The sequence below is a fragment of the Saccopteryx bilineata genome, chromosome 5 (assembly GCF_036850765.1).
Source record: "Saccopteryx bilineata isolate mSacBil1 chromosome 5, mSacBil1_pri_phased_curated, whole genome shotgun sequence".
NCBI classification, from domain to species: domain Eukaryota; kingdom Metazoa; phylum Chordata; class Mammalia; order Chiroptera; family Emballonuridae; genus Saccopteryx; species Saccopteryx bilineata.
The window spans coordinates 6,818,361-6,845,088 of NC_089494.1; the positions used below are offsets into that span (position 1 = coordinate 6,818,361).

The following is a 26,728-nucleotide window of genomic DNA, read 5'->3' on the forward strand; positions in this document are numbered from 1 at the left end:
GCCAGGTAGGATTCAGATAAGACTCAGCTGAGAATTTAGTAAAGGCCCCTTTAGTTCAGAGGAATTTGCCCAAGAAGATGGAAATAAATTTTCTTCACTACATAGTTCTCTAAATTCAGAAAGTCTAAGACTTATGCCCCACCCCCAGACCACCTTTTTGGGGCCCAGAAGTGGCCTGTCTCCTCCAGGCAGCCAGGCTTGTTTCCCTAGCAGCTGTGCACTGTGCCCCCCTCTGCCGCCCACGTGTGACCACCAGACTCAGAGGGCAGGTGGGAGAGAGGGCCCCACAAAGCTGCAGGTGTAGTTTCCTGACAACAACCAGCACTCCCTAAGATGCTTCTGTCGGTGGTTCTACTTAGCAGACAGCGACCTTCCCGTGCCATCAATGGCTAAGACACAGAATGTCATATCGGAGTCAGGCAATGGTATCTTCCTCCCCAGAGGGAGGCTGCCTGGGAGGGCGGTCAGGGAGCTCTGCACTCCCCCAAGGCAGACAGGCAGGCCTGGGTCACACTGACCAAGAACCCCAGCAGGGCGGGAGGCTTCCCACAGTCCCCACCACCACCAGCACCAAGGCTCAGATTTGCATATGATTATAAACCATGTGATCACTTTGACTACAAGCACAAAAAAGTCCCTTTATGGGAGTCTCGGCTAAAGAAACAGGAGTGACATAAGCTATAATAAATAAAATAAAACAAGTATGTGTTAAGTTCTAGAATTAACATGGCAGCAGAAAACATGAAGATGAGAAGAGACCAGCGGACGGGATCTTATTCAGCTTATCCAACCAGGAAGCACGAAGAACGAAAGAACGCGTTTGGCACCCGGATCTGCGTCTGGGCAGTGGAACAGAGGAGCACCCTTTCGCCGAGCTAGACTCTCTTCAGCACTTGGTTCAAGCTCCACGTAGAAGAGACATTTAGAGCAGGTGATCTGACCTCGAAGGTACTGCTTCCAATGTGTTTCACATCACAGCACATCCGGAATTTGCTGATGTTTGATGGCACACTGGGACAAGCAGACAGGACTGCCAGCAGGTGGCCCTGGGCGCTGAGGCCGGCCCAGGTGGCCCTGGGCGGTCCCAGGCACTGAGGCTGGCCCAGGTGGCCCCGGGCGCTGAGGCCGGCCCAGGTGGTCCCAGGCACTGAGGCCGGCCCAGGTGGCCCTGGGCGCTGAGGACGCACCATCTCAGATGTGGCTGAGGCAGCTCTGGGCTAAACTGCTGGTTGCAACCGCCTGGCGGTCTGGCTGCTCTGTATTTCTGAAATAATTTTGACCTCCAAATCACTGGGTCCTGACCCAACAGACAGGTACCACGCTAGTCCGCCACCTCACTCATTCTGAAGGTCACTGTGGTAAACGGACGTCTCGGAAAGGTGAAACTTCTGGGTTAGAGTGCTTCTGCATTCAAGGGCACAATGGTGTCCCCTCTCCCAGAGGCCTCTCACGGAGCCTTTCTAATTGAGGCTAGTGTAAAAGAGGCATTTCTTTTTAGGACTGCCACCAAAAATGTGGACACAGTGAACCGAGGCCAATGCTGCGTCAGAGACAACTCAAACAGCAGGGTATGCCCAGAGCCCCAAGAAGAGATGGGTTTTCGTGAGGGCAGAGCAGGCGGGTGGTTGCACAAGAGAACGAAGGCAGAGACAGCTGAATGGGCCATTCAGCTGATTTACAAAGGGCTTCGCCAGCGTCCCTGGCTGCAGGGGGCCGATGTGCTCCTCCCCCTCAGGCCGGGGACACACACTTATCTCAGGAACCAAGGAATCAACTCCTAGGAGGCAAATCCCTTATTTTCAAATCTTCATTAACTGGAACCTAATTAAGACTTTTGAGGGCTTTTCTCTCTTTAAAGGAAAAGTTTTTTCTTAAGTCAGCATGGTGTAAATGGGGAAAAACTGAATGAAGAGCTAGCTATCCAGACTCCTACCCTGAAAGCACTTACTTTCCCTGTGGGAGCTCGGCTTTCTAGTTGACAGAGTGAGAGGGCCGCTGAGAGGACGCCCACGTTATCCTCAGCCACGCGATCCGGTTCTAAGACATGCCGACAGATCAACGGATCAGTGTTCATCCACAATCTGTGGTCATCCCCCTGACCGGATGGATGCCCGGCCCTCCCAAAGCGAGCTGGGGTCCCTGACGGTCTTTTGCAGTTTTCAGAGTAGTTCACATATTTAATTCAGTACAACAATCTGATGGGGCCAAGTCTCTAAAATGCTGTGACAAAACATCTCCCGTTTGAATCAACGCTGTAAGAGGTGGTAGGGTAGTTATTCCCGGAGCTGGCCCAAGAGGAGAACCATACAGAAGAGACACACAGGTCACCAAACGTTTCTTTTAACTTAACTTAGAGAAATGCACGTTCCTGAACGGTTTCTTAAAATGTAAATCTTTTCAAGAGTATGCTAATTGGATTTCTACATATATTGTTCTAAATAAACTGTACTTGTTGTGATTCACTGTGTATCATTTATAGCTTTTGCTTCCTTAGGAAAAAAGAACTCAGACATTTGTAGGCAATCTGAGTACAGAAGTCCCCTGCTTCTATGACGTTGCTTCTACCCTTTTATCACCGTCACACCCAAACAGCAGAATATTTGAAGATTCATCTTCACAAAGTCTTGACCATTTAACTTAGTTTTCACAGAAATAACAGTTTTCCTTTTCAAGTTCTATTTGATCAGTTTACCTACTATTTTGTAGACCTGCAGAAATATTATATAACAACACATACAACTGGAGCCAACAGGCACCCGATCCTGACACACGCAGGCCCGGCGGGAACACCAGCGCAGGGGCGCACGCCGTGGGCACTGACCACCACGCCCTGCCGAGGGGAGAGCCCTGGCTGAGAAGACCATGGGACAGCCGGGCAACGAGTTCGAGAAGATAGGTGGAGAGGCTTGTCTGGAGCCTGGGGTGGGAGGGCAGGGCTGGACAGACAGGGCTTGGTGACATCAGTATCCAGTTAGTGGTTAAAATAACAAGAGTAGAGGAATCCATTCAGAGGGGAAACGTGGACACAGGGAAAAGGGAGGTGGGCGGGACCCCAAGGCATGCCACCCCTACGAGGATGAGCAGTGGAAGGGGCTTCTGCCGAGGGGCCGCAGGACACGACTGGAGATGAGTGAAGGGGAGCAGAGAACCAGGAGGCGAGCTTCTAGGAAGCAAGCATGGAGAAGCGTCCCTGGATCTGGCTGCCAGGCAACCGCCGCCTGGTGAGAATGGGATGTTCATCTCCCCCAGTGATTTCCCTGGAGGGAGGAAAGTCTGTCATCTCCTACGGCTTTGGCCCCTCTTCTCCCAGATTAGTGGTCTTCTCCAGGAGCCCCTCCTCCTACTGTGCTGTCGGCATTCGGTGCAGAGGCCGGCTCCGGCTGCCCGAGCCCAGCAAGTGAAGGAGGAGCAGACCTCCAGAAGACGCCCGACTCCCGAGCACGGGCAAACAGATGGCTCCCTTACCCGAGTGCGGCTAACGCTCCTAGCCCCAGGCTGCAACGATCTGCAATGCTTGCTAGAAAGCATTTGTGCAAGTTCATCACCAAAGGTAGGATGAAACGAAATCTTCAGTTAGAAGGTTTTATTTCTGTGTGTGTGTGTGTGTGTGTGTGTGTGTGTGTGTATGTGTGTGTGTTTGCTTGTGAGAGAGACAGAGAGAGGGAGGTAAGAAGCATCAACTTGTAGTTGTGGCACCTTAGTTGTTCATTGACTGCTTCTCATACATTCCTTGACCGAGGGGGGTACAAGCCGAGCCAGTGACCCCTTGCTCAAGCCAGTGACCACGGGCTTCAAGTCAGCGACCCCAGGATCATGTTGATGATCCCACACTCAAGTCGGAGAGCCGGTGCTCATGCTGGTGAACTCAGGGTTTCAAACCTGGGTCCTCGGCGTCCCAGGTCTATGCTCTATCCACTGTGCTACCACCAGTCAGGCCAATACTTAGAAGTTTTGAAACAAGGCCTTTGAGACCTCTCCAAGCTGGGAGGCTCAGAGAAAGAATTCCTGGCGAGGCTGCACTGTGCCAGTGGTCTGAGAAGCGACTCCCTCGGCCAAGCCTGCTGCCCACCTCACTCTTCATACAGCCACCTCCCCGCACTCTGCCAGTGGTCTGAGAAGCGACTCCCTCGGCCAGGCCTGCTGCCCACCTCACTCTTCACACAGCCACCTCCCCGCACTCTGCCAGTGGTCTGAGAAGCGGCTCCCTCGGCCAGGCCTGCTGCCCACCTCACTCTTCACACAGCCACCTCCCCGCACTCTGCCAGTGGTCTGAGAAGCGGCTCCCTCGGCCAGGCCTGCTGCCCACCTCACTCTTCACACAGCCACCTCCCCGCACTCTGCCAGTGGTCTGAGAAACGGCTCCCTCGGCCAGGCCTGCTGCCCACCTCACTTGTCACACAGCCACCTCCCCGCACCACATGATGATGGGGAAGGAGAGCGAGTTCTCTGGGGTTTGGGTGTGAAATATAAGTGAGAAGAAAAACTGCATGACACAGAACATAGGCTCCACTCTACAATGTACCAACAAGCAATGGGGACACAATTCCTGGTCTGAAGAGCCATGGACGGTCGGACATGGCCATTCCGCCAGGCTTGAGGACAGCTGCCTAAGTCCCGAGGGACGCCGGCGTGGCTGTGACACTCGAGCAACAGACACCGTTTCGGGCCATTTTCCCCAACAGCCCATGGTCCACAGTCTTCCTCCCCAGGTCTATGCGTCTTTAGAAATTGATCTGGAAATTGTAAATGTGTAACTCTTTTGGGAAAACAAAGGGTAAGAAGAAATGCTTTTTTCTTTAAGCCCCACAGTCAGCTACTGGTTAACTCCTTCCACACTTCCGTGGTCCCTGTTTCCAGCTCCATTCAGAGGGATCAGAGGTAGAAACCGAGGAAAGGACCAAACACTAGAGATAGGCTGAGCAGGTTAGACCGGCTGGGTGTTTTAGTCTCAGAGCTGCCCAGACAGGCCGCCCAGTAGCCTGACCACAGTGTTGGCCTCGCGTGCCCGTGGCGCTAGGAGGGTGGGTGGCAGTCGCTGCCTGCCTGCCTCAGAGAACGCTGTTCTGGTGCAGTGACTGGGCACAGGGGAAGGAGGGAAGAGCCCACGACCGCCATGCCGAATCTCACGCACACAGGGCTCAGGCACAAGTCAGGTCTGTTGGTTGCACTGAAAAAAGGGTGACTGACCTGATCCAAACGCAGTGCGCCGTCCAAGAAGCGCTGTTTGCGTAGCTCCTTGGCAATTCTGTGCAGACTCAGGACAGCCTGGTGGACCTCCTCGGCGGTGTGCTCCGGCGAGATGGGGGGCAGCTCCTCCTGGGGGATCTTCTCAGTCGGGCTCTCGATCATGCTCTGCGCGTGCTCGTAGCTCAGTTTGGTGCAGGAGCGGATGACAGTCCGGCCAAACCATTCGCTCAGGATCTGCAGGGGGACACATGGTGAGGAGACTTGTTTTCAGGTTTTTCTTATATGGAACCATTCATCGTACACATTCTATAGAAATTCCCTGAGCACCAACTCGCTGTTCTACTTAGCTGTGCGCCCACTGATTGCTCCTCATACGTGCCCCGACCAGGGTTTGAACCAGTGCCCTCGGCCACCGGGAGGACGCTCTACCCACTGCGCCACTGCCCAGGGCTGGACTAGTTCTGTATTGGGGGTGCTGTCCTGTGCACCCCTAAATGTTTAGCAGTATCCTTGAACCCTACCCATTAGATGCCAGTAGCACCTCTCCTCAGTCCCTGAGTTGACAACCCAAACCATCCCCAGACATTGACAAACGTCCCCTGGGGTAACTGGCCCAGGCTGAGACCCACTGGGCTCCAAGCCGACACTCCCCAGTGGAGCAGTGATCCTCGCCGAGGGGTGGGATTACCACCGATTTGTGTTTTATACTTTCAATTTGTGTTCTCTGTAATGAGCATTTGTTACTTTTAAAATAAAAATAAAATAAGCATTAAAATATTTGGGGAGTCCTGAGTCTGAGGTACAGGGAGGAGGCCCGGATGGGGTTCTGTCGCCAGCAGTCGGGGTGCAGCCCTGGGGCGATGCCTGGTCTGCAGGTGTGGAGATGGCCTCGCGGACCCAGGAGGGAGAGGAGGCAGGTGAAGAAGCCGAGGCTGCATTCTCTGCCTGCTCCTCTCTGTTAGAGAACGAAGAGAGAAGCTGGAGGGTGAAAGCAAACAGAAACAAAGGCACTCAGAGAGGCAGGAGAGAAGTCACCTGTCGGAGGCTGGGGACAGCAGAGGGAGGGGCCGTGAGGGCATTCGGGAACAACCACAGACACAGTGCTTCTGATGAGACGCACGGGGTTGGACACTCCCCAACAGCAACTATCAATATTTAATCGCACGGCAGCCACATGAGGCAGGTGTTTTATGATCCTCTTTCTGCAAGTGAGGAAACTACGGCACAGACACGTTAAGTGACCCGCTAGAGCACGAACGGCAAAGCCAGGAACTGGACCTGGGCCGTGTAGCCCCAGAGTCTGAGCTCTTAGCCACTAGGGTATGTCAAATGCCACCTGGACATCGAGGACGGTGAAAACAAAGACAAAGTCCTGTGTTTAGCATTTGCTCATTGGTGATGTTTAAGGAGGCTATTTTCTGGGGGACAGTATGGTGCAGGACGGGTAGATGGCAGGCGTGTGTGGCGGAGGGGTGACAGAGAGGCTGTCGCAGGGCAGCCAGAGCTCTGCCTTCCATCGCCTCTCACACACACACCCAGGTATCACTCAGATGGCAGCATCGTCTGTGTGAGTCACAGCGGAAGAGTCTGGGAAACTTGGGGGTAAAGGTAGGTAGGTGGCTAGCAGTGCAGGCCACGTGTGGACGACCGATCCCACGGGACGGGAGGATGGGGCTGTTGCTGACAGGCGAGGGAAGAAGCCAGTACGACGGGAAGACTGACGATGCAAGAGGACAAATGGATCCTGGGTTGATGGACCCCGGAGGTGACCCATCCCTGAGAGAGGAGCGGGGCCTGGAGGGGTGGCAGGCAGGACGGGGGGGGGGGGGCGGGAGGCGGCCTTGAGGGAAGAGGCATGCGGAGAGCACGCGGAGAGCACGCGGAGCGCACGCAGAGCACGCGGAGAGCACGCGGAGAGCACGCGGAGCACGTGGAGAGCACGCGGAGCACGCGGAGAGCACGCAGAGCGCGCGGAGAGCCCGCAGAGCACGCAGAGCACGCAGAGCAGCGGGCCCAGCGGAGTCGAGGGCAAGGCCAAGAATGGCGGGCCGAGCGGGAGTCAAGGCCGTGAGGAAAGTGGGAAAGCTCTGTGACCAATGCTGTGGAAAGCGTGACTTACGAGCCCAGCCAGCCAGGTGTGCCGAGTGGCCGAGGGCTCAGGCGGAGGGAGGGGACACCGCGCAGGGAAGGACTTTTCAGCCCGGGCTGGCAAACTGTGCCCTGCCCTCCTTCTCACCAGCCACACGGCTCTGCTCAGCCGCAGGGACAGTGCTTCCCGGAGGTACGTGAAGAACCCAAAGGTCAGCCCAGCGGAGAGCCCAGAGCAGAGGGGCTGTCCACACGGCAGAGCCTCCAGCGGACGCAGCTTCTACCCTGGAGGGCGGAGAGACGCCGCTGACCCCCGTGCCTTCCCCTGAAACGGCAGCCATGACGCACAGGGACGGAGGGGTAGCAGGGATAGAGGGGTGGCGGCTGCTCACCTTTCTCTTTGATCCAGTGCGAAGAGCCTTGTTATAATAAAGAGTCTGGATCTATAAGATCAGACTTCAATTTCTTTTAAAAGAAACATCCTCAAACTATCCTTTCTGGATTATGCCAAGAACGACTGTCCTCCAAAAATACATGCAATTCAAACATCGTGCTCATGACTCCTCTGCTGTGGCAAGCGGGTCCCCAGTGTGGCTTGCAGGAGGTGTTGGTGTGCAGAACGCAGGAGAAACTGGAGAGCCGATTCTCCGTATCAGCCCACGACCAGGTGGGGAAGCAGCGCACACAGGTCTCCGGGGAGACTGTAGGGTCAGCCCACGCGTGCCCTTCTGTCTCATCCACGTTTCCTGAGAACTCCCCACTCAGGGGTGGCTACAGCCTCCTCTAGAACGACAGGGCCACGGCCTATTCATTCCTGTGGTCACCAAGTGTCCCCGGGAGTTTCAGCTTGTTTCCTTTTCTTCGTTTCATTCCAAACCCAGTCCACCCCTTCCTTCTGTGTGTCCGCATCTTGTCTGACAGTCTGTCTTTAGCACGCTCAGGGAAACTCTCTCTCCTTTCCATCTCCCATCCCCCTCCCACACCCACTTTCCAAGTGGTCTCGCATAGTCCTTGGGCGTCCAGGTCACGGGATCTCCGGTCTCCAGGGTCGGTGTCCCTCTCCCCTGGAGGACACAGGAACCCCCTGTACACGCACACAGGTAACCACCACACACAGGTCAGGGAGTCCTGTACCAGGACTGGGCATTTATTTTCATGAAAACTGCTGGGTTCAGAATCACTTTAAAAATCAAACGAGAGCCACCACAGATACAGAGAACAGACTGATGGTTGCCCGAGGGGTGGAGAGCTGGTGGGGGGGCTCTGAAAGAGGTGAGGGGTCTAAGGAGTACAGATCGGCAGTTACAGAATAGATACGGGGATACAAAGCACAGTGCGGGGACTACAGTCAGTAATACTGTAGTAACTGTGCATTGCTGTCAGGTGGGCACTGGAAACATCGGGGAAGTCTTGGTAAAGTATATGGTTGTGTGATCACTGCTACACGCCTGAAACTAATACAAAATAATATTGAATGTAAACTATAACTGAAAAATAAAATAAAAAAAACCCTAGTAAGAGCTCCAGGCCTTCTCCCCTGAAATATTTATGCACAAACTTTTGCAGCGGGTTCCATGAGGTCCCTAGACACCCTGCCACCCTAGCCCACGTGTCCTGGCTCTGAGTTGAGTTCTGCTGCTCCCACAGGAACCGCTGCTGCGGTGCTGAGCCCTGGCCAGAGGCTGCCTTTCCCCCAGACCAGTTCTCAAATGTACCGTCTGTCGCCTGGCAGAATCAGAAGTCCACACTCCTCATCAAACAACACGCTGCCTGCACCACCTCAGTCTGGGCCGCTTGTCCCTAACAGGCACCTCTGCCCCTCAGGCATTGCCTTCCCCGTCAACACCCGTCTCAACAGCACACACGAACACCACCAGGTCGGAGACAACGCTGCTCTGGCAGGTTCCGAGGAAACCGGTTTGGACCTTCTTTTTGAACACTCGCAAGACTGAAGTCAAAGTTCTGAAGAGCCCTCAGGAACTTCCTGGCGCTGGGACAGTGGCCTCAGGCAGCAGACCCTATCCTGCTTTAACACAATCCGGGACTTTTAAAAAGATTCTCAGACCTGGAAAACTTGCCCGAAACCACCTCGTGTGGGCAGGCAGGCAGTGGAGAAGTGGGGAGCCCCCCACAGCCTTCCGGAGAAGGGCAGCGAGGAAAGGCAGACCAAGAGGGGGGCTCCCGGGGGCAGCCTGCCTTACAGTACGGGAGGACGGCCTTGCTGGATGGGACACCTCATTAATTTCCAATTTGGAAACTGTATCCACATCAACGCCCCGTACAGAACCAGGGCTCATGGCAGAAGACAAAAGAACAAAGAGTTTTTCATGGAAAAAGTAAAAAAGCCGTGAGGAGCCTCATAAACAAACCCGTCAGAACAAAGATCATGCCCTTCCTCTTCCCTCCGCCTAATCACAGGGTCTGGGTCGCCCTCTCTCTGCGGCCGCAAGCTTCCTGCACTCGCTCTAGGACACCGCTGTCCAGAATGTCAGGTTAAATGCCGTGCCCACAGCGACCGAAGGCAGGCGACGAGGGAAAAAACCCGATCAGAAGGGAGCAAGTAACCTACAGAGCATGACCTGCTTCCTGGTGCCGGGGAGGGACAGGAAGTAACAGCACCACTGGGAGCGACACCTTGGAAGCACCTGGAACTACCTTTCACGATCTCTTTAACGTGTCTGGGAGGACTGCCTTTCCGACCCGTTTACGGTTGAGAAAACAGGCCGGGGACCTGCAAAAAGTCACACAGGTGTCTCAGCGGCGGCCAGGGTTACATCCGTGTCTACAGACTCTAAATCCAGTGTTATTCTTATCACATGTTAGCTAAAGGTCACATAATAGAGATCTACGGTGAGGTAAAGAAAAGGAAGTATGCCTCATTTACCAACTTCCTATGTATTACAGATACTAAGTTGTAAGGACACCATGTCCTTTGAAAACTGGTCAGTTCTACTTAAAAAACTATTTTTAAACTTACCTTCTTAAAAATGTCAGTGCTTCAATAAGAAATTTCTGGTTCAAAAAACTGCTAATGGGATAAATTTGTAATTTTAAGTAAGTAGATGCAAAATTACTTCTGCAGCACCCTGGGCTTCTGTATATAAAGTATTTGTTTCAAAAAAAACCAAAACCCCAAAAACATATTAGGAAGAAACATTTCCCTGACTGGAATAAAACCAAGTTTGGGGGAGCCGGGGCTGGGAGTGGGAGCAGGAGTGATCCCCGCTGCGTGGAACATGAGGCAATCATCCTGGGGGGGGGTCAGAGGGCCCACAAAGAACAAGTCTGGGGGTAACCGGGCAGGGGGCGGGCAGGCAGCAGAGGCCGCATGGGTGGGCGGCAAGGCGCAGGGACTGGGCAGAGGCACTGGCGTGGCGGTTGGCGGCGGAGCAAAGGGAACCTCTCTGGAGGCACACTCCTTGCACCAGGCCCACTGTGACTGAGTGAGGCTCCGGTCACTTCTCAAAGAACAGGGACGACGACAGTGGGATTAGAGCAGGGGTCCCCAAACTACGGCCCGTGGGCCACATGCAGCCCCCTGAGGCCATTTATCCGGCCCCCGCTGCACTTCCGGAAGGGGCACCTCTTTCATTGGTGGTCAGTGACAGGAGCATAGTTCCCAATGAAATACTGGTCAGCTTGTTGATTTAAATTTACTTGTTCATTATTTTAAATATTGTATTTGTTCCCATTTTGTTTTCTTACTTTAAAATAAGATATGTGCAGTGTGCATAAGGATTTGTTCATAGTTTTTTTATAGTCTGGCCCTCCAACGGTCTGAGGGACAGTGAACTGGCCCCCTGTGTAAAAAGTTTGGGGACCCCTGAATTAGAGGGTAAATAACAAGATGGAAGAACCGTCAGCAACTCGCTTCCTTTAGATTCAGCTGTGTCCTTTCCTACTGTGGGGGGAGGCTCTGAAGCACACTGGGCCTGCCCGAGACCTCGGCAATGTGCGCTGGGGAGGGGACCGGGGCCGTGTATTTGCCGGCCTGTTTTAGGGTATAAGGCAGTTTATGTGCTAGAATTCTCTGGAATAATTTGCATAGACAAAAAGCCTGAGTAACCTGTGAGCTCTTCTGACTCAAGTCACCTGCCATCAGCCTAGTCTGCTGACACCCAGACTCGAATCGGCCCGGTGTCCATCTCGACCCGGAGGCAACTGTCTAAACTTCTAAACCTAAGAGAAAAGAAATCGGAAACTTCAAGTGTTTGCCATGCAACGGTAGGAAGCGGCAGGAACGGAATCCCAGTGTGGTTAGGGGACCAGAACCCCACCCCGATGGCAGTGGATGAGACCTGGAAAAGGGTCCTCTTTACCGGGGACAGCTGCCTTAGGTGGGGCGGGGCAGGGGGACTCTAAGGAGGGGCAGAGGCTGGGAGGCCTGAGGGCCCTGGAAAGGATGCAGAGGTGGAGGGAGAGGGTGGGAAGTATGGGAGCCGGAGGAACCCTGCAGAGGGCTGGCTTCAGACACGCGCAGGGCACACAGGGCCGGATTTCTAAGGCCAGGGAGGTTCGTTCAGCTCTAGCCTCTCAACAAGACTGGCCCAAGCCACCTCTCACATACAGAGGTTTATCCGTTTCTTTTTCTTAGACCCGCAGCAAAGTGACCTGCTGTGTTGTTTACTAACCTCAGGGCTCAAGTCCTTAAGATTTAAATCAAACCCACTATTAATAACACCAACACTGAATATACAAGATGCTTAAAAATAATTTTAATATGAGGATCTTATTATACATCAATGATAAGTGTCTTTTTTGTTTGATTTTTTATGATCTTGAAAATATTTTACTTTGAATTATTTGAATCCCAAGGACTCACAGCAAAATCCACGTCCACAATTTTGCCTGCTGTCACCTTAAAGTGACGTCAGGGAAGCCGCTGGTGCTTTCCTTTATTTAGCAAACTGACCCGGGGACCAAGAACACAGCAGAGATGTCCCACGACAGCTCTGGTCCCAGCTGGTCCCTACAGGCCTGAAATGAGGCTGCTCTGCCCTGCCTCTGCTGAGGACGAAGACGGACCTTCTGGGAACTTTTCTATTATTCTACAGGATGGGCCTTTGCAGCTCTCGTCTCTCAGTGGGAGCGGCTGTGTCTGCAGTCGACACAAAGCCAGCAGCGTGTCCCCTAACCATGAACTGAAGCCTCACGTCACACTGCCCCGCCTGAGCCTCAGCTGAGTTTGCTGCAGACACCAGGGCGGCTCTGGGAGAGCACACTTTGATTTCTCACATCTCACAGGACTTCCGCGGGTGGCAGCTGTGTGCCCACGGCAGGGCGAGCGTGGAGGCGCAGTGGGGGACCCCGCGGCGGGGTCGGCTGGAGGAAGCGGGCAGCACCCCCTCCTGGTGTGAGCTGTGAGCCTGGCAGGCAGGCAGGGCGGGCTCAGGCGTGCTGCGGAGGCTGCCGTGGATAAAACACCATCCCGAGGGGAACGCCGTTCTAATGAAGCGGACTCAATCAACAAAGAACTGGGAAAACAGACATGTAGCTCACTTTCTGAAAGCAATTTTGAGCATTTGTTTGGAATACATGGCACTCTGTGTAGAGAGGGATGAGATTTAAAAAAATAAAAAATGGGCTCTGCTTCCAAGGATGTTAAAATCTAGCAGGGCTGTGCACAATGCCTCCAAGGTGTAGGCGACAGGTGCTTCAGGGTGGAGAGGGGGATAGTGGGATTGACAGGGAGAACGGGGCCTCCCATCTGAGCACCTCCTCAAGCTGTCCACCCTGCACCGCTCCCGGACGCCAAGCAGGGCCCCCAGTCCCCACTCCCTCTAGGGAGCCAGTTGGTGGTTCTTGTGCTCCTACTGGGAGCACTTGCTCAACCTGGGTTTGGGTCTGAGTCTCCCCCTTCCTTCTTAACCTGGCTCCAAAAATCTGCTCTTTTTCCCTCATCTTCAAGATCCCTTTTCTTGCCTGACCTGTGGCGGCACAGTGGATCAAGTATTGAGCTGGAACGCTGAGGTCGCTGGTTCGAACCCCCAGGCTTGCCCGGCCCAGGCACATACGAGAAGCGAGTACTACGAGTTGGTGCTTCCTGCTCCCCCTCCCTAAAATCAATAAATGAAATCTTAAAAATATATATCTTCATTTCTTTTCACCTTCCCACATAGCCTACAAACTCCAGAATTTCCCATCTGTTTATTTTTTTTAAAAAAAGGAAAGAGGGAGGGGGGCAAGGGAGATGTTGAGGGGAATACAGGGGAGGGGGGATGCATTCGGGCAACACTAGAATTTTTTATTTTTCTCTACACTGGTAATACAACTTCATTGGGAAAAGGAGAAAAAAAAGAATTTCCTATAAATCTACCAGCAGGAGACAACAATGTACTGTGTCTATCCTGTGCATATTTAATTCCCGCACCTTTAATCCCTGGTACTGAACAGTACCAATATTCAGTAACTGTTCACAAATGAAGGAAGGACGAATAACAACTTCATGGAGAAGTGGCTTTTAGCTGGGTCTCAGAGAAGTAAGGTTCGTGCAGGCAGACACGAGGGGAGAACAGTCTACGAGGAGGGGAAGCTGTGCAAAGTCTCAAAAGTGTGACAATTATACACTTGGCCAACCAACCCTTTGGGCAAGAGTGGGGACTGAGGGGACTGGAATGGGTGGCAGGTGGTCATGTGGTGAGGGAGGAACTGGTGGAGGTCTCTGCATGTCAGCTTTGGGGACTAGATTTCCATGGGTGACCACAACCCACTGCCATGCTGTAAAAGGACATTGAGCAATCATGTGCTAAGACCAGAGTCGGCTTCTAGGAAGCCACCTAACACCACAGGGCAAACGGAATGGAGAGGCCATTCACAGCTTCTCTCAACCGTCCCAGAGGAGGACGACAAGGACTTGAGTATGACAGAGTGACTGTGGTGACAGAAGAGAGAGGACTGACTAAAGACCCTTTGCAAAGGCCAAGCTGTTAGCACTTGGAACTGCTGGGATGTGGCAGACGTGAGGGCGGGTCCGAGACGGACGGAGATTATCAGGGAGGACGCAGGCGCCGTCACAGGAGGCAGGCGCCGTCACAGGCCCGGAGACAGAGACTCTCCGGGAGGACACAGGCGCCGTCACAGGACGCAGGCGCCGTCACAGGACGCAGGCGCCGTCACAGGCCCGGAGACAGAGACTCTCCGGGAGGACACAGGCGCCGTCACAGGACGCAGGTGCCGTCACAGGACACAGGCGCCGTCACAGGACGCAGGCGCCGTCACAGGACGCAGGTGCCGTCACAGGACACAGGCGCCGTCACAGGACGCAGGTGCCGTCACAGGACGCAGGCGCCGTCACAGGACGCAGGTGCCGTCACAGGACACAGGCGCCGTCACAGGACGCAGGCGCCGTCACAGGACACAGGTGCCGTCACAGGCCCGGAGACAGAGACTCTCCGGGAGGACACAGGCGCTGTCACAGGACACAGGCGCCGTCACAGGACGCAGGCGCCGTCACAGGACGCAGGCGCCGTCACAGGACGCAGGTGCCATCATAGGACGCAAGTGCTGTCACAGGCCCAGAGAAGATAAGGTTTACCCTCAGCTGAAATAGGAGACATTTCACTACACGGAGAGGGGAGAGAATGAGGACAGGCAGAGGGGAATCTGATCTCTGAAGTGGGGACTTCAGCAGATCAAGTTGGCTGGTTTCCCTGGTTTCCAAGAACTGAAAGTCTCCTGGGGAATGGTGGCTCTTGAAGGAATGAGAAGTGGAGGGCCAAGTGGGAGGCAAAGTGGAAGGCTGGAGCCAAGAATAAAGGGTTAAAACAGCTACACTGGCAATAAATAAAAGGATTCCTAAGTTGCACATTGAAGGGGCACTGAAGAAAGACAGCCCAAACTGGTATATACCATAATCCCCCTAAAATGTCAATGTTCAAAATGGCAGGTGTTAGGCAGAGACTGGAAGGATTTTCCTAGAGTTCCGAGGACTGGGCAGAGACTGGAAGGATTTTCCTAGAGTTCCGAGGACTGGGCAGAGACTGGAAGGACGCTCCGAGGTGGCGGTTAGGAGAGCGTGGCCCTGGCTGAGGTCAGGTCAGGGAAGCTGGGGTGGGGAGCTGCTGCACGGGGGAGAGCTCCGTTATTTGATAAAAGCCAGACTTTCCCAAGCAAAGACGCCCTGGGAAATGAAAGGAGACTCCAGTCCCAAGAAAATCTGTGGTCCATGCATTTCTAGCAGAGAAGACAGGGAGAAAACAACAGGAAACAAATCCCATTGTGGAGACTTTTAGACTTGTTTCTGAATGAGAGACTGAAGAGTATGTTTTAGAAGGAGACAAGACCTAATTTCTGATTTAGAAGGCTCATTCTGACTGCTGAGTAGAGAGAAAGGGGTCATAAGTAGAGGCTCAGAGACCGGTTAGGAAGCCAGGGTAGTTCTGGTGGGGGTGGTAGCCTGGTCCCAGGTGACAGTGCTGGCACTGCTGAGGAGGGCAGCGGGTTCAAGAGGTGGAGAGAAGACAGAACTGAGGTCGTTTACTGGTGGTTTGGATGGGAGGGGCGAGAGAAAGCCCAAAGTCAGTAATGACCGCATGGTCTGTGGCCTGTGTATATGACTGAAATGGGGTTGTCACAGGTTGAGGTTGAAGTGGGCAACATCTGGAGCACACTCCTTTATTGTGACTGGGCAACATCTGGAGCACACTCCTTTACTGTTCCTACCTGTGACCCTGAGATGTCACGGTTCTAAGATCTGAGGACTTAGTTATCAAGTGAGAGTCATTGCTTTCGACCTCCTTCAAAGTGGAAGATGGATATTTTTACAAAAGTGACTTCAAATTAGGGTGCCTCTGACACCCCAGGGAGGCCACAGGCACGGCCTGTGCACAGGGCTTTAGTGTCACGTGAGACAGAGCGCCGGAGGCGTTCACAATGCAGTGAGGGCATGGACTAACATGGGGCAGGTGGATTTTCTGGTATGACAGTTGGAAATTACAAAGCACAAGATTAAGTTGAGCTTGATTTCCCTTATGACAACATCTAGTCACAAACTCTAGATCAGAGAACAATGCTCTCCCCACCAATATGTGAGAAGAGTGCCAAAAATAGATCCTTCAAAGCTCACTGATCTAAAAATCTGTGCACGGGAGTAACAAAAGCATATATGACCAAGATTTCCTACTGGATGTTTAAAAAAATTTAGTGGGTGTTTAGAAACATAGCCTTTCCATCGCTGACCATGGCTGCTCCAGAAAGTCACTTCCTAAGGGAAAATACAAACTTTCTCCCCCTTGACCCCAGGGGAGACGGGCAGCTGCGTCACAGGGGCAGAGCGACGCTGACAGTCCTGCTCTGCTCCTTGTAAGTCCAAGGCTCACACCACGAGAAGCCATCGCTCCACACAAACCCACCCCTTCCTCATTCATTCAGGCTCCTTGCCGGGCTGCTCTGCTCCCTGACCCTCCCATCTGTCCCCCAGGCCCCATTTCATGCCTCCTGACTGTAAGAGATACTCATATGTCATTACATCCCCGGACTAACCAACCAGGCCCACACCGCACATGGTCTGGTAGGTTGCTTGGATGACCACAGTACAACAAGTGTGGTTAGTGGCTCCACAGCTGTCCCCAGTCCAAATCCCTGCACTTCCTGTCTGGCTTGGTTCGATGGAGGCCCAGCATCCCCTCCTGGGTCCTGTGCCCACTTCACACCGGCTCTGACCCCCCTCCCCCCCACCCCTGCCAGAACGCCCGGTTACTAGACGCAGCCTCTAATAGAAACCCTAAAGACCAATTGACCTTTCAGAGCGCCTCTTTCTAGTGCTTCTTTTATGACCCTCGTATTTTAGAGCTCATTAGATCAGGCAGCTTTTTATTCCTTGGGTCTGACCCTGGCAGGCATAATTCAGATTCAACATTCTTTTCTATTGACTCAAGTTAGTTTTCTTCTACAGGCTTTTATTTTCTATTTAGTTAAACTTTTGCAAAAATAAGCATTTATAAGAATATAAAAGTGATACATGTTTTCAAAAAAACATTAGAAAATGCAAAAAAGTAGAAAAAATTACTCATAGTCTTACTACCCAAACACAACCACTGTTGGCATTCTATTTCATTTCCTCTGGTCTTTTTCCGCTCATTTCTTCCCCATGCATGTTGCCACCCCCACCAAAGTATGACTGCTGGCATACTGTCTTCACAAGTCCTTCTTTGTACTTCAGATCAGGTCTGCTTCCTGACTCGTACAAAGGAACTTATTATCATATACACAGGAGTTCTAAAAACCAAATGTAAAGTGTGTAACTTGTTCTGATTCCAGTTCAGACGAATCAGTCGGAGCCAGCCCGGGGAAAGGTAATTATGGATTGGACTCTGGACACAACACCAGGGCACTATTGTTAGGCGCACTAACGACACCAGGGCACTATTGTTAGGCGCACTAACGGCACCAGGGCACTATTGTTAGGCGCACTAACGGCACCAGGGCACTATTGTTAGGCGCACTAACGGCACCAGGGCACTATTGTTAGGCACACTAACGGCACCAGGGCACTATTGTTAGGCGCACTAACGGCATGGTGGATATGTAAGAAATTGTCCAAATTCCGTAGTCACATATCAAACTTGGGGTGAGTGTCATGACATGAAGTCTGTGGCTTGTTGTTGTTTTTTGTTTTTTTTCAGAGACAGAGTCAGAGAGAGGGATAGACAGGGACAGACAGACAGGAACGGAGAGAGAGGAGAAGCATCAATCATCAGTTTCTCGTTGCGACACCTTAGTTGTTCATTGATTGCTTTCTCATATGTGCCTTGACCACGGGCCTTCAGCAGACCGAGTAGCCCCTTGCTCAAGCCAGCGACCCTGGGTCCAAGCTGGTGAGCTTCGCTCAAACCAGATGAGCCAGTGCTCAAGCTGGCGACCCGGAGTCTTGAACCTGGGTCCTTCCGCATCCCAGTCTGAAGATCTATCCACTGCGCCAACTGCCTGGTCAGGCTGTGGCTTGTTTTTTAAAGTACTTTAGCAAAGAAAAAAATGTTGAAAGTAGTTGAACCTGGGAGATAGGGACGGTGAGATTACGGTGTGTTTGAAATGAACAATTGCACGATTAGAGTACCTCTAGCTCACACAGTCACACAGTCGGAAAGGCTTACCCTGAAGAGCAGCGGCCCCTCCCTCTCCTTGTCCCCAGCAAAGGCAGCCCACCTCCCCTCTGTCGGCAGACCAGATTATTCGGGCACTGCTTTCATGTTTCTATAGAGCCTGCTTTCGGCATTATTCACAAACTTTTCACTACAGAAGAGAATTTATCTTTCATTCTGCACACACACGTCCCCTCATCAAGCCCACATAACCATTGCAGGCCCTCCTCCTGCCAACAGCGTTACATCATAAACGATCACAATTAGCTATTATGGTTGTGCACATACTAAGTGGTACTCTTCTTTCCTACACAGATTTGATTTCCACGGGAGTTAAAAACAGTCTTGTTTTTCATTTGCTTGGTTTTTCGGTATACCATGTTAGGCTAATCCACCCGAAACTACACCAACCGTCTAAAACGGTGGTTCTTGCGGTGTGGTCTGTGGACACACGGGGGTCCCTGAGACCCTCGCAGGAACCTACAAGGTCACAACTCTTTTCATAACGGCATTGAGGCATTACCTGCCCTCTCCTGGGGGCTGACGTCCACACCGGGGGTACAACAGCTCTGGTGGGGGAATTGCTCTGCCCTGGCACAAGTCAGGTCCACACCGGGGTACAACAGCTCTGGTGGGGAACTGCTCTGCCCTGGCGTGAGTCAGGTCGCGGCCACAGAGGATACGAGTGGTCAGGGGACTCACCACCGCCGCACGCTTGCAGGGCAAACGTCATTTATTTAAGAATGTTTCTCCCCGAAGCAGTAAAAGTTACTGGCTTCTCCGTCTCAGCCCTGGAGACACGTATTCTGCTGCCAACGTGTGTGACCGTCTTGAGGAAAAGCATTTATGTAACTCTGAGCTGTGAGCTGAACTGATTGCTTTTCTTTTTCTTCTAATAGATTAATACCATTTTTACTTGAAGGAACAACTGACACACAAACTATGGTTTGCCTGGCACTCAAGAAAACACCTGACATTAGATATTGCCAATGATAAAGTTTCTACTTCCACAAAAATTACAACTGTGGAACCCTTGTATTTGACAGGTAACACACACATTTCCTAATACTGACAGACTTGTCTAAGATCAGCAGTGATGTTAACAAATGTGATTTCTTGATATCGCATAATGAAATATGTCCACATTTAGAAGATCAGCATAAGGAGCCAATATTCTCTAAGTGAAAAAAAAAATTCAATTGATATTATATTAGCTACTAGGGCTGCCATAACAACATACCACAGACCGGGTGGCTGAAACACACACACTTAGTTCCCTCAGTTCTGGAGGCCAGAAGTCCAAGATGAAGGCGCCAGCTGACTGGTTCTCGTGAGAGCTCTCTTCCTCGCTTGCAGATGGTCCCCTTCTCACTGTTTCCTCACATGGCAGGGAGAGAGGAGAAGCTCTCTGGTTTCTTCGTATAAGGATACTGGCCAATTCAGATCAGGGCTCCAGCCTTATGGCCTCATTTAACCTAAATCATCTCCTTAAAGGCCCTACTTCCCAAAGTAGTCACACAGAGGGTTAGGGCTTCAACATATGAATTTGGGGTGGGGAGGAGGCATGATTCAGTCCATTGCAGATAGGGTTTTGGACTCTAGATTGCAATGAACTTTTAAGAAACTATTGTGAAATTCTGGGGTAGTACAAAGAGCAATGAATATCTACAAAGGTTTGAATCCCATGTCTTCCTCCTTCCTGATTTACTCCTTAATTTTGGTAAAGAACATCCTCTGGTTGCTTCTTAAGAAAGGGTGTGGGAGAGGTACCTTTTGTTTTTTTTGAGACCTTGCATGTCTGAAAACATCCTTTTCTACTCTCATATTTTATTGATAGCTTAGCTGGGTACAGAATTTTAGCATTGAAATTAGTCTTTCAGAAATTAGAAAGCTTTGCTCCATTGTCATCTAGCTTCTAAGGTTATGACAGAAAAGTTTTTAGTCTGAGTTCTAATTTCTCTATGTGACTTTTTTTTTTTTTTGCCCTTAGAAGCTGATAGGATCTTTTCTGTGTCCTTAGTGTTCCAAAGTTCTATGACAACATGGCTCAGCAGTGATGAGTCCCACCACTGCTGGGTAGGGCTCTCACTCGAGAACGTCAGCCCTCCAATGGGGGAGCACTCCCTAGAATTGTTTTTTGTTGTTGTTGTTTTCTTTTGTTGTTGTCGTTGCTATTTTGTTCCTATTTCTGGAATATTGATTGAACAGATGTTGGACAGTTTGGACTGGTCTTACATTTTCTATCTCTTTCTGTGAAATTCCTCAACTCTATCAACCAGAAGTTTGAATCGTCTTCATTTCTTCTATGTTTTTAATTGCCAAGAGCTCTTTATTCCCCGTCTGAATGTTTCTTTTTGAAAGTATATAGATCTTGTGATATGCTTTCTTTTAAAAACAATTCTCTGAAGACAAAAACAATAGTTTCGTTTCCCTGTGTAGTCTGGTTTGTTCTAGTTGCCCTTCTGTTCGTTGGCTTTAATCTTCCTATAGCCTGTTTGAGGCTTCCCTCAACATGGTTGTCTTTTCAAACATGAGAGTGAAATATTAAAAGGCTGGTTTTCAGTGAAATCCTAAAAAGCTCTGCTTGTGTGAGCTGCACTGATTGTCTATAAGCTTTACAGCAGAGAGAAACCCTGAGGCTATGATCCGCTTCACTACTCCCATTCCCCGGAGAAGAAGTTTTCCCATCTCCTGACTCAGGGTATCGGCTGGGCTGCCGGGACTCCGGGGCCAGCTGGGGAAAGAGGCCTGGGATCTTAACGCCCAGAAGGCCGGCGTTCATTCAACCTCGGCCGGGGACCACCCCCACCAAGTGTGCTCGGTGTCCCCTAGTCCAAAATCTCTTTACTTTAGCCTGTCCAGAGAATAAATTTCTGGCCTTCTTCTAAATTACGAGAGGAACAGTCTTTTAAGTCAGGTTTCAATCGACCGAGGTGGTCTTCTCTTCCCCCACCTCTCCCACACTCTCCGGGTTACCTGCGCTGCCGGCTCCTGAGTTCCTTCAGGGTTCTGCTGCGTAAATTGGCTTGTTCCTTGGCTCTCGGCATCGCTGGCACCGGGCTCGGCTTTCTCAGGACTGCTAAGTCAGTTACCACTCACCCATCTGCTTCCCAGCTTCCAAAGTTTTGTTGCCGTTGTCTCCTCTCCCATTCTCTTTGTCTTTGTGGGTTTATGTCTTTTTAAAAAAATCTCTTCACTGTTGTTTTAGTGAGGTTTTGGGAGGGAATGAAAGCAAATGTGGGTATTTGATCTTCCATCTTTATTTGGAAGCTCTTTATAATTAAATATCTTTTTTTTTTTTAACTTCCATTTAATTTTACAGCATAAACATTTCCCATGTTCTCACATGGTCTTTGCAACAGCGTTAGTAATTGCATAACATTCCACTGAGTCGGAACCATAGCTTAACCATTACCCTAGTTTTGAGTGTTTAGAGTTGTTTCTGCTTGGGGAGGGCACTAGTTTTCCCTCGAGTCATCTTCCATTTATTCGTCTCATTTCTCTCCCCCGTCTGGGGACTGCTTGCTGACACTCTTCTCTCTGTTCTGACCCTGTGGTTTTATCACCCCTGCCTCCATTACGGCCCTACCCGATGCAAATTCAATTCAACCACCAGGTCATCCACACAACGAGGCAGCACTAATCTTTCTAAATGTCACCTTTGTCATGACACTCAGAGGAAGCCCAACACTTACAGTCCACTGGTGACTGACACTTGTGGCTCTCCGTAGTTTCATTCCACCCCACCTACCCAAACTTGCCACCTTTCCCCAGATGTCCTCCTTCAGCAGGGCCTGCTGACCTCACTGCAGCTCAGACTGCAGCTCCTGCTCCTGCCGGCCCACACCCAGGTCCCTTACACCCTGCCCGCGGCAGCCGCGCTCAGCCTCCCCACGTGACTGCTCACACCACTGCTTCCTTCGCCTGATCACAGACAGGACACAAGCAACTCAGTTCTGAAAGCTTACAGTCAGTCTTGCCTTTTAAACAGACTGACAGCTTGTCGCAGGCAGAAGCCCTTACATGTTTCCCCCAACGGCCACTGCCCCTGTTCCGCCCACACCTACCAGCATGGGATTCCAGCCCAGTGCCCGGCATATGGCGGCAGCTTCACAGGGACTCACTGAACAGAATGGACACAAGTGAAAGTTGTTACCTTGCCCTCCAAAGTCAGCGTCCAGATCACGGAGAAGGTGAGTTTGTCGGTCATGGGGTTGAGGCTGCAGAGCTCCTCACACAGCGCCCTGGGGAGCATGGGGACCACCTGCAAACAGAGAAGCAGCCCGTGAGCGCCTTCCTCCAGTCCGCAGGAGTGCACACAGGCCCAGAAACGGCCCAGGCAGCCGAGTCTTGGAGAACAGTCTCCGCTTCCAGAGAGAGTGAAGAAGGAGGCATTTTCCCCAGAGACTCAGAGTGACCCCACTCCCTGACACTTTTCCAGGAGCCTCCGTAAGTCAAATGGGAATGCAAACTGCAAGGCAAGAAGAACTGGTAACGGGGAAAAAAACATCAGAGTGACAAAAAACAACTATATTTTATACTATCTACTAAATTGAAGCTCTACACTCAAGAATGGCTTGTACTTTATGATATAACTATTCCAGTTGAACTATATTCTTAAAAAGTCCACAGTCTTACATTTAAGACTTTAATTCATTCTGAGTTAATTTTTACGCATGGTGTAAGTCAAGAGTCCAGTTTCATTCTTTTGCACGAGGCTATCCAGTTCTTGCAACTTATTTATTTATTTATTTTTAAAATTTTTATTTTATTTATTCATTTTAGAGAAGAGAGAGAGAGGGAGAGAGAGACAGAGACAGGGGGGAGGAGCTGGAAGCATCAACTCCTGTATGTGCCTTGACCAGGCAAGCCCAGGGTTTCAAACCGGTGACCTCAGCATTTCCAGGTCGACGCTTTATCCACTGCGCCACCACAGGTCAGGCCAGTTCTTGCAACTTATATTGAAAGATACTATCCTTTTCCCACTGCATGTTCTTGGCACCCCGTCAAAGATTAGCTGACCATATGTATTTGGGTTTATATCTGGGCCATCTACTCTGTTCCATTCATCCATATGCCCACTTTTATGCTAGTACCATATGGTTTTGACTATTACACCTTTGTAATATATTTTAAAATCAGAAATGTAGCCCTGGCCGGTTGGCTCAGTGGTAGAGCGTCGGCCTAGCGTGCGGAGGACCCGGGTTTGATTACCGGCCAGGGCACACAGGAGAAGCGCCCATTTGCTTCTCCACCCCTCCGCCACGCTTTCCTCTCTGTCTCTCTCTTCCCCTCCCGCAGCCAAGGCTCAATTGGAGCAAGGATGGCCCGGGCGCTGAGGATGGCTCTGTGGCCTCTGCCTCAGGTGCTAGAGTGGCTCTGGTCGCAACATGGCGACGCCCAGGATGGGCAGAGCGTCGCCCCATGGTGGGCAGAGCGTCGCCCCATGGTGGGCGTGCCGGGTGGATCCCGGTCGGGCGCATGCGGGAGTCTGTCTGACTGTCTATCCCTGTTTCCAGCTTCAGAAAAAAAAAAAAAAAAATCAGAAATGTAATGGCTCCAGCTTCATTTCTCTTAAGACTGCTTTTGCTATTCAGAGGCTTTTGTGGTTCCATATGAATTTTAAAATAGTTTATCTCTATTTTTTAGTTTATTTCTATTTTTGTAAAAAAAATTGATTAAAATTTTGATAGGGATTACATTGCATTTGCAGATCATTTTGGGTAGTAGGAACATTTTAACACTATTAATTCTTTTTCCTTAAAGTGAAAGAAGGGGGGATAGAAAAATGGACTCCCACATGTGCCCCGACCAGGATCCACCTCACAATCTCCGTCTGGGGCTGATGCTTGATTCAACCAAGCTATCCTCAGCACCTGAGGCTGATGCTTGAACCAGTCAAGCCACTGGCTTCAAGAGGGGAAAAGAGAGAGAAGAGGCAAGGGAGAGCAAGAGAATCAGATGGTCACTTCTCCTATATGCCCTGATTATTGAACCTGGGACGTATACACGCCAGGTCAATGCTCTATTCATTGAGCCAACCAGCCAGGGCCAACAATATTAATTCTTCCAACCCAAGAATAACTTATCTTTCCACTTATTTGTTTCTTTGTCAGTTTCTTTCATCAATGTTATATTGTTTTTAGTGTACAAGTTTTTTTACCTTCTCAGTTAAATTTATTTCTAAGTATCTTGTTGTTTTTGATGCTGCTGTAAGTGGGGCTGCTTTCTTTATTTCTGCATCATCTCACATCAGTTATGATGGCTATTACCAAAAAGACAAGAGATAACAAATGTTGGCAAAGATGTGAAGGAAAGGAAGCCCTTGTACATTATTTATGGGAACGTAAATTAATACAGCTGCTATAAAAAACAGTATGCAAGTTCTTCAAAAAATTGAAAATAGAACTACCATATGACCCAGCAATTCCACTTCTGGGTATATATCTGAAGGAAATAGAAACAATACTTCAAAGAGATATCTACACTCCTATATTCATTATAGAATTATTCACAATAGTCAAGGCATGGAAACTACCTAAGTGTCCGTTGATGAATGGATGAATTAAAAAATGTGATATACGTGTGTGTGTGTGTGTGTGTGTGTGTGTGTGTTTCTCAGATGAATGGCCAAAAAAAAAAAAAAAAAAAAGATGAGCTACTTACACACACAAAATGGAATATTATTCATCCATAAAAAGAAGGAAATCTTACTATTTGTGACAACATGGTGAAATAAGTGAAATAAAGCAGAGAAATACAAATGCTGTATGGTATCACATATATGTTAAATCTTAAAACAAACAAACAAAAACTTGGCCTGTGGTGGCACAGTAGATAGAGGATCGATCGACCTGGAATGCTGAAGTTGCCAGTTCAAAACCCTAGGCTTGCCCGGTCAAGGCACATACAAGAAGCAATCAGTGAACAACTAAAGTGAAGCAATTACCATCTCCCTCCCTCTCTCTTTAAAATCAATAAATAAAATCTTTTTTTAAAAAGGCTATTTCATAGAAACAGAAACAAAAAGTGGAATGGTGGCTGCCAGGGGGCAGGGACGGGAATAGAGAGGTGCAGGTCATACATACTTTCAGTTATAAGATGAACACATTCTGTGTATCAAGGTACAGCATGGTGACCACAGTTCATAATAAGATAGTGTAGACTTGGAATTTGCTGAGAGCAGATCGTAAGTGCTCCCTCACCACACATACACAACAAGAATTTATTACATGAGGTGATGAATGAGTTCATTATCTCGAGCTTGGCAATCACTTCACAATGTATATGTATATGAAATAATCACATTGTACGTTTTAAATATATTCAATTTATATTTGTCAATGATTCTTCAATAAATCTGGGAGAAATACAAGAACCTAAGGGCTGCGTATAAACTTGTGACAGAATTTCATCAAAGTAAAATTGCTGAATCAATGCTTTCATAATGGAAAAGAACATAATTGACCAAATCACATGTTGGAACATTAATAGATATTCCAATAAAATATCCCTGGAAAGTTCATAAATCTAGGTTCCCTAGATGAGCACTGTGGTCAGCTAGTCACTCATGTTGCAGTGTTTTAAGCCTAAATTATTTTTTCCCTTTAGTGATCTTTCTATCCCACAATAAACTGATTCAATGGTATACCCTCTTTTTAAAAAATCCTCTTCAATTTACTTTTTTACTTTTTATTTTTTTATGCAGTGAGAAGAGGGGAGGCAGAAACAGACTTTTGCATGCACCCCAACTGGCATCCACTCAACAAAACCACTAGGGAGCAATGCTTTGCCCAACTGGGGCGTTGCTCCATAGCTCAGCAACCAAGCTCTTCTTAGCACTTGAGGCAAGGCCATGGAGTCATCCTTAGCACTTCAGGCCAACCCACTCCAATAGAACCATGGCTGTGGGACGGAGAGAGAGAGAGAAGCGAGAGGGGGCGGGGAGGAGAAGCAGATGGGCACTTCCGTGTGCCCTGACCAGGACTCGAACCCAGGGCGTGCACAAGTTGGGCTGATGTTCTACCACTGAGGCAACCAGCCAGGGCTCAACTTACTCTCAAATGATGACTTACAGCTATCCCAGAATGTTACTTGTTTTCTCTAAAATTCCAGAGATGAAATGAGCATCTCTCCCCGGACCTCCTGAAGATGCTTCAAACTCTCTCGCTCCCTCCTTTGCGTCTGCTCTTCTCCCTGTTTTCTGGATTAATGGCATTACCATTCACCTCACCTCCCACACTAAACATAGCGGCATCGACCGCCATTTTTTCAGCACACTGTGCACCTGCTCGAGTTGCAGCGAAGCCCAGGTGGCAAGCAACCCTGCGTGAGGTACCCGCGGAGTAACAGGTAAGGGGCGACTACGCGCCAGT

The 26,728-nt window shown here is 50.3% G+C and overlaps 1 protein-coding gene across 1 annotated transcript in view; it reads right to left on the reverse strand.

Moving 5' to 3' along the window:
* DIS3L2 (DIS3 like 3'-5' exoribonuclease 2) overlaps positions 1 to 26,728 on the reverse strand; it is a 334,423-nt gene that overhangs the window by 65,329 nt on the left and 242,366 nt on the right. Inside the window, exons 12-13 of the mRNA XM_066233727.1 lie at positions 22,510 to 22,617; positions 5,188 to 5,421 (exon numbers count right to left, since the gene is read on the reverse strand). Of these exons, the coding sequence (XP_066089824.1) occupies positions 5,188 to 5,421; positions 22,510 to 22,617 (342 nt within the window). The remainder of the gene's footprint in view (positions 1 to 5,187; positions 5,422 to 22,509; positions 22,618 to 26,728) is intronic.